Source organism: Cyprinus carpio, chromosome A10 (genome assembly GCF_018340385.1).
Source record: "Cyprinus carpio isolate SPL01 chromosome A10, ASM1834038v1, whole genome shotgun sequence".
NCBI lineage: Eukaryota > Metazoa > Chordata > Actinopteri > Cypriniformes > Cyprinidae > Cyprinus > Cyprinus carpio.
The window spans coordinates 1,304,171-1,324,242 of NC_056581.1; the positions used below are offsets into that span (position 1 = coordinate 1,304,171).

At 35.4% G+C, this 20,072-nt stretch overlaps 1 protein-coding gene across 1 annotated transcript; it reads left to right on the top strand.

Annotated features, from left to right (window-relative positions):
* Nucleotides 1-593: 593 nt before the first annotated feature.
* Nucleotides 594-19,829, top strand: LOC109097482 (lysophosphatidic acid receptor 1-A-like). The gene is made up of 3 exons (XM_042764673.1): nt 594-843; nt 9,863-10,618; nt 16,859-19,829. Exons 2-3 carry the CDS (start codon nt 9,880-9,882, stop codon nt 17,158-17,160), a joined length of 1,041 nt encoding a protein of 346 aa, XP_042620607.1. The 5' UTR covers nt 594-843; nt 9,863-9,879; the 3' UTR covers nt 17,161-19,829.
* The last annotated feature ends 243 nt before the right edge of the window (nt 19,830-20,072 follow it).

Consider the following 20,072-nt stretch of genomic DNA (forward strand, 5'->3'; position numbering starts at 1 on the left):
TCATAAAAACAGTCGCCATCTAATGGCGGAACAATGTAACTAAAATTACCATCACACACACACACACACAAACACACAGTGTTTTTTCAATACTAAATGCTGTTATTATTAAATATTAAACCATTATTTATACAAACTATTATTTATTGAATAATCACATGTCATAAACAACAACAGCCATCATAAGATTAAACTTTAAAGTTTAATACTGGATTGTTAACAGTTTCAATGTCAAAAAAAATATTTGAGATGACCAATCAAATCAAAGTAGGCTTTATGTTCACAGAATATAATCTGGGACCTCAGTAATTTTAAAACCCTGTTATAATGTTATTTTCTGAGAAATCACATTCACACAGATGTAAAGTAAGGTAGCTCATTCGCTGCTCATAAACTTTGTTGAGTGAGCTAACAATGTGTTTTGAATTACACGCACGCCACACCAGAGCGCGCCTACAGTACAGTGAGGGTTTGCATTTGCGCGTCTGCGTGCTTGTGAGTGTGTGACGTCACTCACTCACTCACTCACTCACACATCTCTCTCTCTCTCTCTCTCTCTCTCTCTCTCTCTCTCTCTCTCTCTCGCTCTCTGTGAGAGTGTTGCCGCTGAGTCTCAGTGCAGCGGTTGTTCTCTGAGTAACGGACAGAGGTGAATTACACCAGCTCACATGCGCGCGACTGCGAGGGAATAAAATGAATATACCGAACAGCCGTGGACTAAACAGCGCTAAACTAGAGTCGAGCCATCTCTCCTAACCAGACGCGCCTGTGAGCTTTTTGTACTTTTTGAGGAGTTACAAGTGAGTTTTGGAATAACTTTGGATTTCACTCTCTCTACTGCAAGTAAGTATCAAATGACAAGTTCAATATCTGAAAATGGTAAATGAGATATGCTGTCTCGTGTCTCTCTCTCACCGTATAACCTAGTTATTATTATTATTATTATTTTTTTAATGTGAGGCAGATAAACATGTAAACTCAGCAGATGATGCACATTTCTGATCTCAGAGACAGTTACGCGTGGCAGTGTCCGACAGAAGAGTGAGGAACTGAGGTGTGGGGGGGGGGGGGGGGGATAATCATAATAGTAAAATAAAATCTTGATTCATTTTTAACCACTAATTAATGTCTTACTCATATGAGTTTAGTGTTGCATAAATGTGGAGATATAAATCAGACTCTTTCAAGGTTTTCATTTTGCGTGTCTGCATAGGTGCCACCCCTTTCCCAAAAGGTGTCAAACTTCAGTGTTTGCCCCAATTTACACTAATACCTCTCCCACTTTTCCACATAGACTAAACTCTCACAAGAAGATGGTAGTATACCTAACAAAAGGGGAATTGTTTCATACTGTGTTGTGTGTAGGTACTGTTGTAATAACCCCTTCTGGTTTGTTGTAAATTCAGATTGATAGCAGTCAAACATTCCTGGCCCTTCTGGCCGGCCTCCAAAAAACACGCCTTGGAATAATGCATTCAGCCAGAACAGACTCAGGTCTATACACAACAAGCGTCTTATCAAAGTTTTCTGATGCTGTTTCAATTCTGAAATGTGACTTACTTTGCTGTAAGCAGTATATAAGGTGTAGGTGTGTTTGGTCCTGGTCTGAGTCCGCTGTGGAGGATGAACATGACAATCAAAGGCACATTTATTTTCATAACTGAGTCATGATGTCGTCTCTCTGTTATGTAGTTGTAGTAAGATTACAAATGAAACCACAGTTAAGCTGCCTGATGACATCTTATTTCTTGCAGAATATATTATTAATATACAGAAAGCAAGTATTCGAACTAATTGTGTTAAAAAAAGATACTTATAGTAAAATGTATTCTTAGATTTATTTTGTATTATTATTATTATTATTATTATTATTATTATTATTATTATTATCATCAGGTGTATTTATTTATATGTACACTAGAGGTCTTCATTTATATATATATATATATATATATATATATATATATATATATATATATATATATAAACTTTATTATATTATTATTATTATGTGTGATTATTTTGCATGTGCTTGAACTCTAGAGGTCACCTACTCATTTTTCATATAATTAATTTATATAAAAAATATATTTATATGAAATTAAATTTATATTATCATTTAGATTTAAATTAAATGTATAGAAAATTAAATAAAATGTTCAGACTATTATTATTATTATTATTTTATTTTTTATTGTTGTTGTTTAACTGGTTTTTATTTTTTAAGTTATTTGAATTTATTTAGAAGTCGAAAGATTCAGCATACCTATTGTCATTTTATATTATTTCTATATTTTACATTTTAAAATGACAGGAAAGTTATCAAATGGAAATATGAGGATGATGTATTGACCAAAATAAAGCGAAATATTATATTTCAGCTTCCTGTGATGCAATCAATTGTATTTGAAACTTTTGACTGATTTTATTTGTTTGCCGAAAACATTCAAGCTGGGCCTCACCTAACATTTACAGAGAGCAATACATGCATCATGAAAGTATAAAAAACAGCAAGTTTTTTTAAGGCTTTAAAAAGGTAGACTTAACAAATTTAGTGCCAGGGTTTTAATATATCCATTGGCTGGTCTGCTGCACTCGAGACAGAGACAGGAAAGCCTCTCCTTTACAAAAAACACCCATGGCTCCCCATCACCTCCCAGATCAGGACTGGGTGCAGCTGTGCCGTGCAGAAGAGCTGGGATGCCAGTTCTGGTTCCTGCCCTTCCTGCTGTGAGTCAGAGCTGCTGAAGGGAGATATCAAACTCCAAAATGTGTTCAGTGGCCTTCAATTTGCTGCAGTGGTGCTCTCTGAATAAATAAGTGGAATGGGCATGGCTGGGAGGTCCCGTGATTCAACAGAGTGCATGGTTGTGCTCTATTGTGTGCTATTTTAATGGCCACCCAGTCAACAGTATAAATAAGACACACTCTTTTGATATATGTGATCTTTGTGGTGTGTGGTTTGTTGCTTTGAATGTGTGAGAAGATGCAGATAAGTTCAGCTACAGTATGAGGTTTACTGTTTTCTAAACTGTGTATTACCTTCGTATGATAATGATTTGTTGTGTCGTTGGTGTCAAGCTGTTATTCAGATTGTTTAATGTCCTAACTGGAGTTTACAGCGCCTAGTCTGGTTAGCTTCAAAGACAAAGTGTGAAGGAGTGCAGTGTGCATTGTGGTAGGCAGTTAGAACTTTGTGATAACTTGCTTACTTGTAGAAGGGTGAAAATATTTCCAAGTTAAACTGACCAATACAAACCAAAAACCTTTATTTAAATTTTTCAATTTTTCAAGATTTTTATTTTATTTTATTTTATTTTATTTTATTTTATTTTATTTTATTTTATTTTATTTTATTTTATTTTAAAGTTTTTTAAATGATCAAATTATTGCCAAGAAAATTAGGCCCACTCTTTCATTGCAATGTGTTCTGATGTTTGTTTTTTTTCTTAAATAAATAAATAAATGCATACATACAAAAAAAAAAAAAAAATAATATATATATATATATAATATATATATATATATATATATATATATATATATATAATATCAGTGGATCAGTGGTGATTATCTTCTAAAATACAGTAATTTTAACCAGTTTCAAATAAAAATAAACAAATAAATAAAGTTCTAGAGATTTTTCACAACTTTAAATCAGCATTAATTAAAAAGAGTGAATAACATGATATAAAATCAATGCTATAAAATAATATTTATTTTAATATATTTTTTATTACAGTAATAAAAAAAATGATATCTATTTATTATTTGATTAACCCTATTAAAGCATCAGTAGTCAAGAATATAGGCCTGATTGTTACTGATAGTTAGCATGTTGTAATATGCTCAGTTATGAGTCATAAATTAAACACTGAAGTCAGCTTAATAACATCGCTTATTCAGGTCTGAAGTTGGGTGTTTGGTAGAACAGTGAATGACACAGGAAGTCTCTCATCTCATTCTGTTGTTTAGGCTGTAGGAAGTCCAGAGCGTTGTAGTTTTAGTTATGTATAAGTTTGAACCTACTTGTAATCCTTAAGAATGAAAACTGGTAAACTATTTTGAAATTCAAGGGTGAGCAAAACAACAGAACTACGTCAAGTGAGCTAAAAGTAACTAGATTACAATAACAAATGCAGCTGCAGAGGTGAATCACTGAGTTGATTGCCAATTAGTAGTATGTGTTGGCTATAAACTAGCTTGTAATAATTTTTAAAGACAGCTCTATGTTTTACAACACCAGAATTACATCATGTGTCAAGGAAAACCTGATAAGATGTATATATATATATATATTATATATATATATATATATATATATATATATATATATATATATATATATATATATATATATATAATGTTATAACTCTTTCTTCAATTCAACACAAATGAAATGTTTCTGAAGAATGCTTCTGCTGCTCTTGAATGCTCATCATGCATTGATAACATTAGGTTTGACGTCAGTGATGACAGGTGAACCAGTGATGTGTGATTGACGTCAGACCTGGTGTAATGCATCTTGACTTTCTGATATTTGGCACGTTTCTCACGCAAACCTTCATACAACTCGGAATAAAATATATAAGCCATATGGACTTCATTTATGATACTTTAATGCTGTTTTTTTGTCATTTTTGAACTTGAAAATATCCAATATTATATATTCCTTCTTCTTCTTCTTCTTCTTCTTTTCCGAAGATTGAAGTCATGTGGGTTTTGAATGTAGGTGGATATATGAAGATGGAATTTTCATTTCTGGATAAACTATTGCTTTAATAGAGATAGATGGATACTTTACAGGATTGGTTCTGAAAACCGCAAACGTATAACATCAAAACTGAACCCTTGTGAGCCACTCTGAGTAAAATCTGAGCAAATTTATGTCAGGGGGCTGCCATTTGGAAACCACTTGTATCTGAAAACCATGTACAATGAAGGATAATCTGGAGAAATGAGTAGGAAATCTAGACCCCTGAGTAATGGGGAAAAAAAAGCTGTTAAATCATCTTTTATCCTGTTTGCTTCATCCAGCTGAGTTTGCCAACTGTTAAACTCTGATTTTCATTATGATTTGGGCAGTCATCTTGTGGAAATCATTAGGGCTGATGATTGTTTTGCAAGACTATAACTTCAATGAATGTAAAACCTCCAGGTGCAAAAACTGTTCTGTCATGACATTCCCATAATTCAGGAAGATAATGCAACCACGCACTGTTGAACATATTCACCAGAATGGTGTAAAACAATTCCCACACCCAGATTTTAAACTGACTGAACCATGAAGAACCAAATGTAGATTTCATCTTCTTGACTTTCTTGAGAACTGCAAGATTGTATGCTTGGATTGTGTGGTATCTCGCTACACACAGTTCAATGCTGGCCAAAGACATTTCCATAGAAGTGTGATCATTAATTAAGTCAGTTGCAGGTCAATTCACCCCCCCCCCCCCCCCAAAATGAGGTGATTGTGTTTTATATATAGTTACATAACAGATTGTTTTTTTTTATTTTTTATTTTTTCATCTGAATGTATTCCAATAACCTTGTTACCACAGCTGATCAATTTGGTTTTAGAAGTAAGACCAGCAATGTAATTAGAGGCAGAAAGTGTAGTACTGAGAACTCTTTCCTTTCACCATGATACAAAACATATTGTGAAGACCTGAAAACGATGGCTCCTTATTAGTTTTCTGATGGTGCCAGACTTACCAGTATGATGAGGGACCACAAAAGGATGTGAAAAGCAATCGAGGATGTAACAATGAAGAGTTAATCTGAAACAGGTCGTCCAGAGCTCTTCCTTGCCCATGTGGAACTGGCTCTACGGCCTTAGAGAGTACAGTTTTTGGTGTACCAACCACACTCTATTTATGTGGTTTCTTAACTTCAAGAGGAGCAGCTGCCTTCTTTGGATTGCAGCCTTCTTGGGCTTCATCTTTGTGGCGCAGTGTGCCACCACACTAACCAACCCCATGCCCTCAATTCTTTAGTGGAGTGCTGCCACCAAGAGAATTTACTTTGGCATTGCTGTAGACCATGGCTGTCCAGTCCTGCTCCTGGAGGGCCACCTTCTTGCAGAGTTTAGCCCCATCCTGAACATCCAACACACTTTCCTGGGAGTTTCTTGTGAGACTGAAAACTTTGATTAGCTGGTTCAGATTTAGTTAAGGTTGAGGCTAAATTCTGCAGGACTGTGGGTGTCCAGGAGCAGAACTGGAAACCCCTGGTTGGCACATGGGAGATACTTCAAGAGAAAGAAGTTGCACTGCTTTAAGACACCGATCTACTGACAGTAAAATTCAAGTTCAACACATGCAGCAGTATACTGTTAGCAAACATCCCAATGTCATATAAGCTGCTGAGAGCGGCATTTAGATAAATATGTAATATGTGCTGCACACTTTCCTCACAATCATTACAACTCTGCTTTAGACTATAACAGAGCTCTCCAGTGTGCTCGTTTTGCCCTCAACAGACTGAACAGGAGAAATGAACAAGAGAAGATTTCCACGTAGAAGAAGGCGGAGCTCCAGAGCCACACCTACCTATTAGTTAATCGTCACAAACCACTGGTAGTCTGAAGGTGTTTACCAGCCAGAGTGACCTTTCTGCAAACTTTCAAACTCCCTAAACGAACTCCAAGTGAACTTTGTTTCGGCCTAATTTGAAATGCTGCCCCACCAGTTTGTTCGTCAGTTTCGCCTGGTGTATATAGGGGCTTTAGGCTGAAGAATGGCTCTTGCATAGTCTGTTGCAGTTGTCTCTGCTGGAATCTAAACCTTACAGTGGTTCATTTCCCAGTTCCATTTTTGTCTTACTTCTGTTGACACTACCATGTTTTTAACTCGTTGGTTGGCTTCGGGTTTAGGTGAAGTTACTAGAAGTGAGCTAGGATATGTTTTCTCTGTAACACTTTACTTTAGGGACCAATTCTCACTATTATTAGCTTATTAGCATGCCTATTATTAACATATTGGCTGTTTATTAGTACTCATAAAGCACTAATTCTGCATGACCATATTGTACATCCCTACTCCTACCCAATACCTAAACTTAACAACTACCTTACTAACTATTAATTAGCAGCAACTTAGAAGTTTATTGTGGCAAACGTTGGAGTCAATGATTTGTTAATAGCAATAATTGGACCTTCAAATAAAGTGTGACCGTTTTCCCATTTTCTCTTTTCTTGTGTTTTAGAGGAACATTCAAGGCCACCTAACAGCAAGTACTAACATCTCAGGCCCAAAAAAGACAACCAGACAGTCAAACTGCCCACAGATCTCAGCAAACTATTTCTTTGCAGTCCATTGACACATTTGTGGTGCATTTTGTGGTTCAAGACTCCAACCGCTTACTTTAGATGACTTTTTTTGTGGGATCTGAGGTTAAACTGTAGCTACCTTGTGTTTCGGGATGGAGGATGCTTCCAAAAAAAGGAAGCTGGTGGTGGGTGATGGTGATAGATCAGTGAACACATTCTTGTTAAGCAATAACAAAGCAAATCTGTAATTTTGTAGTCACTTCCTGAAGCAGTGTGTAATAATTTTGATAGTTACGTATATTTTAAATATTTAGCACATCTGCAACCAGGTCCAAATTGAACCTGAGGGCCAAGTCCATGGCAGGACAACATGCAAAACAGGTTCTATAACACTTGTTGTCGAGAACAGGGTTGCCCCAATCACCAAATAAGGTTGCAATTTTCAGACTGAAACAAACAACTTCTTCTGGAAACTTAGAAGTGTGTAAGGGTGATATTGTGATTTTAGATTGTGGATGTAGAATTTTGGATTCTAACAAATGTTTCGTGACAAAATGCATACAATTATATGGGAATTTTCAATCAATAGTTTTGCCTGTAGTCTATGACACATTGTTTTGTAATATATATTCAATGCAGGATAACCCTCAAAAAGTTTGTGAACATGAAATCTCAAAATGAGTTCTGAAAATGAATTTTTCCTGGATTGTTAACAGCTTGCAGATGCCTACCTTATTATGGGCATACATTAGCATCGTTTCAGTCTGAATCACATTGGAGTATTGCCTTGCAGAGCCTATGCATCAATGTGAACAATTTATTCTTTGTAACAATCCAGTTCCATTGCTTTTTTGACAGGATGGGTGCAGAACAATGTCTGCATTGTATTCTCAGACAGGCAGGGGACCAATACTGAAATGGATTGAGGCTGGTGCTCGTTCCTTAACCTCATTCTCAGAAAGTTTGCCTGCACAGTATTTATATTGCATAGTAATAGTGCATTTGATGCTATTTTATATTGATGATTATGATATGGGTGTGGCTGATTTTCTGGAAAGGTGTTCACATGAACACTCTTGTTTAAACTTTTTTATTATGTAGATATGCTTCCAAGATTGTCATTAACAAATCACTAAATACACAGGATCATACATGTCATTTAGTGGTGGATGTATTGAAACCAAAAAGTATTTACGCACATAAAAAAAGCTCTACGTGGATGAAATCATAGCAGAAAAATGGCATTATTGTGTAAAGTGAAATATTTTTGAGAAATATTTGGAAGAAACAGCAAATAAAAAAAATATATATTTATTTATTTGTTTGTTTGTTTGATGCATGATTTGTTTGTTTGTTTGTTTGTTTGATGCATGATGCATACCTCTTAAGCAACACTGTTTAAAATAAATATTTACTATCACAAAATGTTTCCTTGAGTCATGGTCTTGCACTGTGGTTTTAGCAGGAAACGCTGTGAAGATACAATGCTATCAAATGCACTCAGTCAAGGCCTTTCTGGAATTTCATTTCCACTGTCTTTATCCATTGAGGATGGGTGCTACAATAATGCTGAAACTGTGGCTTTAAGCATTGCTTCAAATGAGAAAGGAAGTTCATAGACATTTCTGCACAGACCACTCTTGTTCATTGCCTTTAGTTTAGAGAGATCAGGGGCCTGAGGCCATGTGATAAAACACATTGACACACAATGACAGGATCTGTCTGTTTGTATCCCAGCACTATGGACCAATGTGTGGTGATGATAGGTTTGGAAGCACACAATAACTGTGGAAAGGTCATCCACTCTCGCTTGGCATTTGAAGACTAAACAACTGATAGCATGTTGAGCCTGAGATAGCTGAATATGAGCAGAAAAAAAACTGTGTTTTGAAGTTTTAGTAATGGCTAAAAGAAACTTTTGTACTGAAAAAGGTTCAACAGTTTTATTTATTTATTTATTTATTAAATATATATTCAGTGTAGCCAGGTTTTCAAACTATATTTATTGTTGTGACACGTTATTCATAGTTGAATGGTGTGTTTGCATGATTTTTTAAGATTGAAAACTAAAGTCCTAATTGATTTTGATTGCCGGGAAAAGAGCGACCACTAGGTTATTCAAAATTTCTGCTTTGGACAACATTTTCAAAAGTAAAGCATACTGCAAAATTCTAATAGCTTTATTCATGCAATTTAAAAAAATGTTTATTGGATATTATATTAAATATTATAAGACAAATCTTACCACACTGATTCTTGATTTTTTTTTTTTTGTAATATATATGAACATGACTGTATAATAAAGTGCTAGCCACATTGTTGGGGGGCTTATTACAAGTTAACTTCTGTGTTGGATGTACCATGCATTTTAAATACTCTTGTGCATGGTCACAGATCATACATCAACACTTTATTTCAGAATAACCCAGTTATTGTGCTATGGCTCTAAATCATTGGCCTCAGTGTACGGGTGACATATCTACCATCAATGTAAAATTACAAGCCATTAATTATGCAAAACTTTAAGCCATGTGTGACTTTCATTAGACTTCATGCAATATTGAAACTCTGACATGTTTTGATCTTTTTCAGAAGCATAACCTTTCAGGATGGATGAAGGACAATGCTACTACAACGAAACCATAGCCTTTTTCTACAATCGTAGTCAGAAGTATCTGGCCACAGAATGGAACCCCATAAGCAAGCTAGTGATGGGACTTGGGATTACAGTATGTATTTTTATTATGCTAGCTAACTTGCTTGTAATGGTGGCCATCTACATCAACCGTCGATTTCACTTTCCAATCTACTATCTCATGGCTAACCTAGCAGCCGCGGACTTCTTTGCGGGACTTGCCTATTTCTACTTGATGTTCAACACGGGACCCAATACGAGAAGGCTAACAGTCAGCACGTGGTTGCTTCGCCAAGGCCTCATCGATACGAGCCTAACAGCCTCAGTTGCCAACTTGCTAGCTATAGCCATTGAGCGCCACATAACTGTGTTCCGCATGCAGCTCCATACCCGAATGAGCAATCGACGAGTAGTTGTAGTTATCGTCATCATCTGGACCATGTCTATCATCATGGGCGCCATTCCTAGCGTGGGCTGGAACTGCATCTGTGCCATAGATACTTGCTCCAACATGGCTCCCCTCTACAGCAACTCCTACTTGGGCTTCTGGGCGATCTTCAACCTGGTGACCTTTGTTGTGATGGTCGTACTATATGCCCACATATTTATGTACGTACGTCAGCGAACCATGAGGATGTCCCGGCACAGCTCGGGTCAACGGCGGAACAGGGACACTATGATGAGTTTGCTGAAAACAACCGTGATTGTATTGGGTAAGTTCTGCTTTCATTCAATGATTCATCAGTAAAGACTCCCAGGCTTGGATGTTCAAACATCTTGCAGAGTTTAGCTCCAGGAATAAATTTGGGAACCACTGCTCCAGCATATGGATCAGGGGTAGCCAACCCTGCTCCTAGACGGTCACTATCCTGCAGATCCTGCAGACTCATTATTTCATTATTTTGGGGCAAGCTATAATCTGAGTCATTTGTTTCTTGTTTCACATACTATCTGAGTAGGTACTACATCTGATGCACAACAAACTTTGCTATTATTAAAAAGTTGATTCTATAGACTATAGTCTGACTGTGTAGTATGAACATAATCTGTCATGTTAGCTTTGTCATGTGACCTGTGGCATCAGTTGCATCACTCGCTGACATTCACAAATCCTCTTCTGTGGCCTCATGAGAAAGTAAAGTGTCCATCAAATGCAACCTATATGGTAGGGAAGTAAGCATATTTTGACGCATGAACGGTATGTGAAATGTCCAGTTTGGGTCAATTCTCACACTGTTCCACTTGCAGATAGATTGTATCTACATAAAAATAGCAATCATATCCTTTATGGTGCAATCATAAGCAGATGGTTTTAAACCACAATGACTTGTTCAACAAACAAACTGCCGTAACTCATTTTTAATATTATTTGAAAATGGTGGGAAACCTCATGAAGGTCAATTCTCTTGACTATCAAATCAAAAAAACAAAAAAAACATGAAACGATCATTAATCCTTTTTGGTCTACCGCAAGTGTCTACATTGTGGATATGAGCATCATGGAGCCAAATTGCACATGTTCTCTGAGAATCTGTCCTTTAACGATGTCAGTATGACAGAAAAGTTGCTCTGGGGATCAATTTGTTCTCTCCAATTCACCCATTGACATTTTGGTGAGATTTCATGTGTCCACTTCCTGTCAAAGTCCTTCAACGCTAGTACAAATTATGCACCAGGCTCCAAGCTGTGGTTTAAAACCACTAAAAAGCCATACATACTGTATATTATCAGCTTTACCTAAATGCTACATAATATGTTACCCTTTGCTCTATTGTGCCAATTTCAAGTCAACGAACAATGAAGTCCTTTAGTAGTCTACAGCTGAGGGCCCGTCATAGTGGTCTTGCAGCCAGTTCCACTGTTTGCCTTGCACTGCTTGCACTGCATCAGTGTCATGCCTCACCGGCTCCTCCAGTGAAGCCTGGCCTGGAAAAAAAAAAGGAACCCAGTCATGGTGCAGCATCCCGCTGCATAAGCACTGAGCAGGAAACAGTACTGTTCTTGTTCGGACTGGTCAGAGCTTGTCTTGAACCTCTGGAGAGAATGGAGAGCAAGGGGTCTGGATGAAAGCACGGTTTGTAGACTGTTATCTCAACCTGAGGATAAGAAAGAGATGTATATAACTATTCTTAACGTGCAGTAGTTGTTACTGTGTGTAATTACTGTTTAAATAGTATAATCTTTTTAAAATATTAAAATGAGACCATAAATAGAACAGCATATTTTATTATTATTATTATTATTATTATTATTATTATTATTATTATATATTATTTTATTTTTTACAAATATGAATGTTGTACATAGACTGTTAAAAAAAAAAAAACGACATCTGACAAAATAACTCTGGACCTGTTATGCTGATATTATTAATTCTCATAAACCTTTGCTCTGGTCATCTTTGGCTTATTCTGTAACATTTCACAACTTCCACCTACAAATATATAGAAGCAAACTTATGCAGCAGGAAGTGGTTACTAAAAAAAAAAAAAAAAAATAACCTTAAAGGTGTGGTCAAAAGAATACGTGCCAAAAAAGACAAAAGTCTGCTAAAAAACGAGATGCTTTAACAAGGTTATTTCAGTATTTGTTAGACATCAGCACATTTATTTCCCTGCTCTATCTGCATCAGAGTTTGTTGTATTTCCAAAATTCTCTTTAGTACACTGCTTGTCTAATTATAAATGAGTCAAACTTTTGTCACACCGGTTTGCCTGCTTTTCTGGTGAGATCTGGCAACGCTGATATTCACTATCACATCAGAAATTCACATTTCCATGTACTATCCACCAAAAATAACCTACTAGGAAACAATAAGAGGCTTTATCTCCTTACTGTTACAAATAACTTCCACATCCTAAAATGAAATCAGTTTTGTGGCTTCTCAAAGGCATGACTCATCACTTATTGAGAGTTTCTCAAGGGCGTATGAAGTATATTAGAATAACATAGTTACAGTGATGATGAAATCATTGGAACAGTTTCCGCTCCTCAAGAAAACGAGACATCAGGACTCATGTGGTGTAAAGCAGCAGGGCGTTTCATTCGGAATACATTTTGCCAGTGTTGGCTTTTTATTTCTTTGGTTTCCTGCCTTATCAGCATTAATGGATCATATGACAAATTCAGATATGCTTACAAGGCATACAGATAATTAAAAAAAAAAAACAAAAAAAACAGGAATTTTCAAATCAATGTTTCTGTTTTTCCCTCATGGTAGTATCATGAAGGCAGTGAAAAGCTGTCCATTGAATTTCCAACAGTGTGCATCTATTGCATTCAAATATTTGCTGGATTTACTGGCATCTCACCTCTTGTGAATTTCAGAAACTGCCATAATCGTAGTTCATGAGAAATATAAACATCACACCCAAGAAGCAGCATTGTTTTGAAGGTTATGGAAGTTTATAAACATATCTTTTCATCAACCATTTGTAAAAATGCCACTAAATCAGATTTCTTCAGCTCTGTCAGATATAAAGACAAACAACTAACTTTGTTTGCAGGTGATAGCTTTACATTCACTACACTAATACAAACCATAATATATATATATATATATATAGTATATCAAATTTAAAATAAAATAAAACAATTAGCCAAACACATTGACTTCGAACAGTGAATACAATATAAGTTAATATAAAGTTTTATATTTGAGGAAAAACATAGACTAAATAGGGATTACATAAAGATTTCATAACAGGATTCTCACAGACTTCAATATGTAAATATCCGGTTAGAAATCTGGTCTGTGTCGATTCCCAGGAAAGTCATAGGAAAAGCTGTTTAAACGAGGAGGGCTGAACAAATGAATATGCATTTGCCAAATCCTTCAGTCCCAAATCTGCTGTTAACTATGCAAAGCATGCACTAAGCACTTCCACAGGTGTTGCCGTCTCACTGATTTCCCATCAACCTCCTGCTGCTGCTGCGTTTTTTTGACCACAAACATTTGGCCATGTGTTGTCAAGTTTGCCAAAAAATTAAAAATTAAAAAATTAAATAAAAAAAATAAATAGCAGTTGTTTTGCAGAGATGACTTTTACTGGTGGGTGGTTAATGATGATAGACACTGATTGTTTCTGGATTCTAAATGTTTCTAAACATTCTAAATTCTAAACGTATCTCATATGAGTCAAGGTTTGTCATGTGACAGTACATCATACAGTGCTGTAAAATCACTACATAAATCAATATAATTGCTGACTAGTTGCTCAAATAACAAATCTGTTTGATTCTCACAAACCGTGGTCGTTAAAAGTTATCATCACTTGTAGTTTAGACAGAGAATCAGATGTTATTTTAGTAAGTCTTCAGTGGTGTGTTTCCCGTACAACTCAGTGCTTTACCGTAGTAACTTATCTGGACATCCGACACTCAAACCGCACTGATTCAACAAAAGAACTGATGTTAATGACATTGTCACGCAGGTGAAGTAATAACTTCTGCTAATTAACCATTGTAAATAACAAAGATGGCATCTGGGGACTACTTCACTTTTTTGGTTCTGTCCTTGTTTTGCTCTCAATGTGTTTGATTCAGTCGTGACTTTACTCTTACATCATACTCCAAAGTAATAGAGCATATCCACTCATGCACACTCTTCACAAGCACAGCCTTCATTCTCTTGGCAAACTTAAAGTTGAAATCTGTATATATAATACTGATATCAATAAATGAAGTTTATTAGAGTTTTTGAATGATTTATAAGTTTATAAGTTTATAAAAGACTTTAATATGTTCATGAATTGGACTACACTGGTCATGCTGTATGCTTGTTTTTGCGTGCAGCCAGTGAAAACAACAAAAATAAAATTTTTCTCCTTGCTTTACTTTATGGTTCCTGGGCCTTTTAACTAAGTACTGCAACAAAACTACAGTATACTCTTTTTTTCTGTACTTATTATGATTTTAGTCCACTTGCCACTTCATTTTGAATTTGTAGTTATTGAATGATTTCCTCATGTTGATAATGCATGTACATTCTATAACTTTTCTCACATGTCCCAACAAACCTCTACAGTGAGTCAGTCATAGTTTTTACTTTTGCAGTCATAGAGGTCATTCACACAGAATGTATTTTTCTATTCAAAAAACACCAAGAAGTCTAAAAACTTCTTTTAACTTGAGCACTGCTTTTATATAACATTGTGTCATGGACTAGACGCCACAAAATATGCAAAATGTAGATCCAACATGTCCATTAAGAGCATCTCTACATAGAAAACCAATGGACAATTAGTGAAGTGGAATGAAAAAACACTTTCTATATGAACATCTCCTTACTCTAGACATTTCCAGCACCAATCGAACACACTCAGTAATAAATAGTAGTCATTATCATGGTATTTATTTTAGGATATCTGTTCCAAAAAGTGTAAACATACTGAATAATTGACAAAAACAATAAATCGCTTGATTTCCACTTTCCAAAACAATCAAGTCATACTTTCCTTTAGATATGGCCAATTCCTTGCTGGTGTCAAGGAAAGCCATAAAGTACTTCCCAGACAAACCCAACATTCACATGACTTGGCAAAGTTGTTTTGCCTCTGGACCAGAATCTCTTGCAGTGTTTGTCTGAACACCCCAGTCATTGTGTCTGATGGTGTTAATAAGCCTTAGCGCAAGTAATGAATTGAAATCCTGCTCTTAGACGTAGCAAAGCTTTGAGCAGCTGCCCACTGAACTGCTTATTCAGCTTGAATGTAGAAGAGAGTTTTAATGTAGGGTGAGGGATGTCTTTACGGGCTTATACGTCCATACTAGGGTCGACCAAAATCATATTATCAAAATGTGTAGCTACATTTATGGGATTTTTTTTCCTCCTCCAAAACAAGCTGATTCTCACTAACCTCCGTTTCAAATTAGTTTTCTGGTCTGTATGTATATATATATAAAACAAGTTCTCAACGCTGTTTCATTCTCACAGCTGAACCCACAGAGAAGTGCTTGTGATGGAAACCATCTTCATTTCAAGTATATTTTTATTTAGAGATTCGTTATTCAGCAGAACAATGAATCTAAAATGGCATTGAGGTTTCAAGTAAAACAAACAGACAGGACGTTTTGAGTCGTTGTGGTGCAAAATACAATTTTGTCGAGTCTCTGACATCAAACGCAGTCTTCGGCCCCCCTCGCTCACGTCTCTGGGTTTGTTCAGAGAGAGCAAAACATGTGGCAAAGCTGTGCTGGAAAGAGCTTCGAGTTTATCTAACTGCTGAGAGTCTCCACATAGCTTTCTAGTGATGTAAACCATTCAAGAGCAGCTGCGTTCGACTAAAAGAAGAGTAGTGCTCTTGCAAATTATTATTTTTTTCCTGCAAAATAACAACTGTAGCCAAAATGTTATTTTTCAGTAAACACGTTTTGGTTGTCAAGTCATGTTGGGATAGATTCATGAGAAAAGAAGAAGTTTAGCACAAAGAAAATACACTATAAAGTTTAAGCACAGGGATGCAACCCTGCCCTTCTGTTAGTAATGGGGAAGGCAGATATCGCTGCCTTATGAGATGCAGGCTCTTTCAAAACGTAGTGCACTGCCTATATAGGAAACTACCTTCTAAGGAAGCATCCCTGAAGAAGACCATAAAACGCTGTCTTTACACAAACCACATGCACTGAAGAGAGAGAGAGAGAGAAAACAACTATGAAACTTAATAAAATTTCACAAATAATTACAAATAAATGGCAAGTAACATATTGAATTAATTGTGAACTTTTGAAGTAGAAAGACTGAAATTGTATTTTCTTGTAAAACATGCTCCAATAATAGTTTTTATGTTTTATTTACAATAAAAATAAAATAAAAATGTTTTTATTTTTTTATTTTTTATTTACAGTTTAGGAGACTTGACTTGCAACTGTTTATACAATTTGCCATGTTAAATCAAAACTTGACACTGTCCTCCAATACTCATGAGTCACATCCATTTTCTCTTGTTTTTCAGGTGCTTTCATTGTGTGCTGGACGCCTGGTTTGGTGCTTCTCCTGCTGGACGTGGTCTGCTCCAACTGCAATGTCCTGACCTATGAGAAATTCTTCCTTCTTTTAGCGGAATTCAACTCTGCCATGAACCCTATCATATACTCCTACCGGGACAAGGAGATGAGCATCACGTTCAAACAGATCCTGTGCTGTCAGCGCCAGGAGAATGTGAACGGCACAACAGAGGGTTCGGACCGGTCTGCGTCCTCCATCAACCACACGGTCCTGAGCGGCATGCACCATAAAGACCATTCAGTGGTCTGAGGTTCAACACGGGCCGGGATCTACTTAGCATAAGCGAGAAGAGACTGTGAAAAAGGCATTTTCATCAGCAAAAGACTTGTGGTTATGAAGTTTTCTGTGCTGTTTCTGTCTTTATAATGTTTCGACATGATATTGAACTATTTAAAGGCTAATCCAAGAGGATCTAAGTTTAACAAAAATCGTATTTGTTCCCGAAATGCCTTAAGTATGGAAAGGTTGAATGAGTATTTTTTGGCTAGTTGTAATTTTTTGGCCAGATAGTTGTAAATCGAGGAGTTACGTGATTTTTTGTCTTGTACAGCAGGTGTTGAAGTGAAGGGCGTAGTAAAGTGTCCAGTGAATCTGTTCTCAGTTTGCACTAGAAAGAAAGAGTGCACATAAGGGGCCGCTGGGAAATAACTTTGGTGAATTATGTAAAGTACTTGTTTGCTTTTTGTTTTGGTTTTGTTTTGCACTGCACTGCAGGTTCATCCCTATGATACCAAGCTGCCACCAAACTGTACACCCAAAAATACACTACTGGTCAAAAGTATTTTATTTTATTTTATTTTTTGGTCTAATGATTACCAAGGCTGCATTCGTTCAAAAATACAGTAAAGCAATAATGTTAATGAATTTGGGAAAATTTATGGAAACTGATATATTACTACTCAGAAAGTAAGATTAAGAGAGAAAGAGAGGAGACATAAATACTTTATACTTCATTCAGCAAAGATGCTGACATTTTCAATGATAAAACATATTTCTATTTCAAATAAATGTAGTTCTTTTGAAACATTTTTTTTCAAAGAATGAATTTTCACACAAATATTAAGGAGCAAAAAATTGGTGAAAGCAAACTTAATTTTCAGAATTTATAATAATAAGAACCGTTATTAATAACTGAGAACCAATTCAATTCAGATTTGATCACAGACATAAATTACATTTTAAAATATATTCAAATAGAAAACAGTTATGTTAAATTGTAATAATATTTCATAATATTAAGGTTTTTGATGAGCATAGAATTATTATTATTTATTTTTTTCATAACCGTTGACCTGTAGTGTATGGGGTCCAAAGAAGTTTAGAATGTAGATGAGTGATTGAATTTGAATTTCACATGACAAGGACCATTAGATATTGATGTGAATCTGGGTATACTTATACCTCAGTAACTTGAAAAAAAAAACAAATAATTTACTCAACAACTTTATCTTTTTCCTGACACACCAAAAATGTATAATATCATTCCCAATAATTTTCTACAGGGATCAAGTCCCATGCCTTAAATATTTTTAATCTTAAAGTCTTTTTATTAATTAATGAATTATATTTAGTTTTCTATACAAGGTATTCTGTACACTTTTCAAATGATAGTACAAATGAAGATACATTTTATGAATGTCCAATATGTGGCCACATAATTGACTAATTAATTTAAGTGATGCAACATACCTTATGTCATGGCCTCAATCAAAATCAAATGTCATCATGTTGAAAGAATTGAAACATTTCTTATGGTTCAACATGATGGAAATTAAATGATCAGAAACCCCTTTACTTCATATACCACCATATGTACTTATGTATATAATGTGTATATATTCATATGTTAGTCAAAAAGGGAATGTTTATTGTTTAAAGTTAAACATTTGAACCAAGGTATAGCTATTTTTTCGTCGTCTTTAAAATCTAATCCATTCATACAAAATAACATTTTGGCCAAACATGGAAGGACAGGTGTTTTAGTACAGAAGTGTAACACTACATACAGTGGCCCGAAAAAGTATTTGAATATTTAATCTACATTTAATGATAAATATGACACTTTTTAAATATGACAACTCTTATCTGTACTATGTTCCTTTGTGAACTGAAGGAGACCTTCAGACATTTGCTAAAATAACTTTAACACCTGTTGACTGAATTACCAAAAAAATAAAAAAATAAAAAACCTTCTCAAAAAAAAGAACGATACAATAAAATTCATATAGAGCAAGTGTGACTTGTACGTTTTCAAAAAGTGCCACTATAATGCTAACATCTGTGAAATTAACAGTTTTATGCAGTATGGCATATTGTTCATAAGAGGGGAAGTTTTTGTACACTATGACGTTTATTGAAAATGAATCCACTTTAATATGGCTGAAATCTGAAGATTTGCACACTTTGACAAATGGAGGAGTTTTGGTTGAGATGCTATATTTCTAAAACATATCAGTATTATCAGAAGTCTTACAAAAACATACTAACATTGCCATAAGTGTTACAGTGAAAATATGCATTGATTCAACATGGACGCTTGAGTTTCTTAAGAACTGGTCATGTAATTTGTCTTACCAGAAAAACTACCTATAAAAACCTCTTTTTTTATTTTTTCGCAATATCCGAGCAGCAAATGTTCCAGCCTTGTTGTGAGTCTTTGCACTGTTGCGAAAGCAAGTTTGAAGCAGTCCAGTTCTTCAGAAAAGACAGCTGTGCTTGACAGGTCATGGGCCATAGGTTCATTCTTGGTTCGAAAAACGACAGTGTTTCCTTTTACATTTCAGCAAATGTGACCATTTCAGAAAAGATACTTGTTCCCTTATGAAGTCTGAACTCTGAAATCCTGTATGGTAACATTCACTTAACAATGTCATCCAATTAGTGAACCTTCCTAAAATAAATCTGTAGTCAAATCCTCATCTGGTGCATCATTTACCAAAGATGTATTTTATGTTTTTAATTTCAAGTTTATTGTTTTGCATTCACGTGATGGACTTACTAAAATACACATGCTGACATTTTAATCATTTTGTTGTATTGCAAAGGAAAAATGTGTTAGTTACCCTGTAGTGTCATGGCTTACAGTTGACAGATATTTTCCAGAATTACAACAAAATGGAGTTTTCCACATTTCCTGCAAACTGGTAGGAAATCCTCGTGTT

Coding starts and splice junctions, on each gene's coding strand:
- LOC109097482 (XM_042764673.1), top strand. CDS start 9,880: ATGGATGAAGGACAATGCTACTACAACGAAACCATAGCCTTTTTCTAC. Junction 10,619..16,858: donor AACAACCGTGATTGTATTGG/GTAAGTTCTGCT, acceptor CTTGTTTTTCAG/GTGCTTTCATTGTGTGCTGG.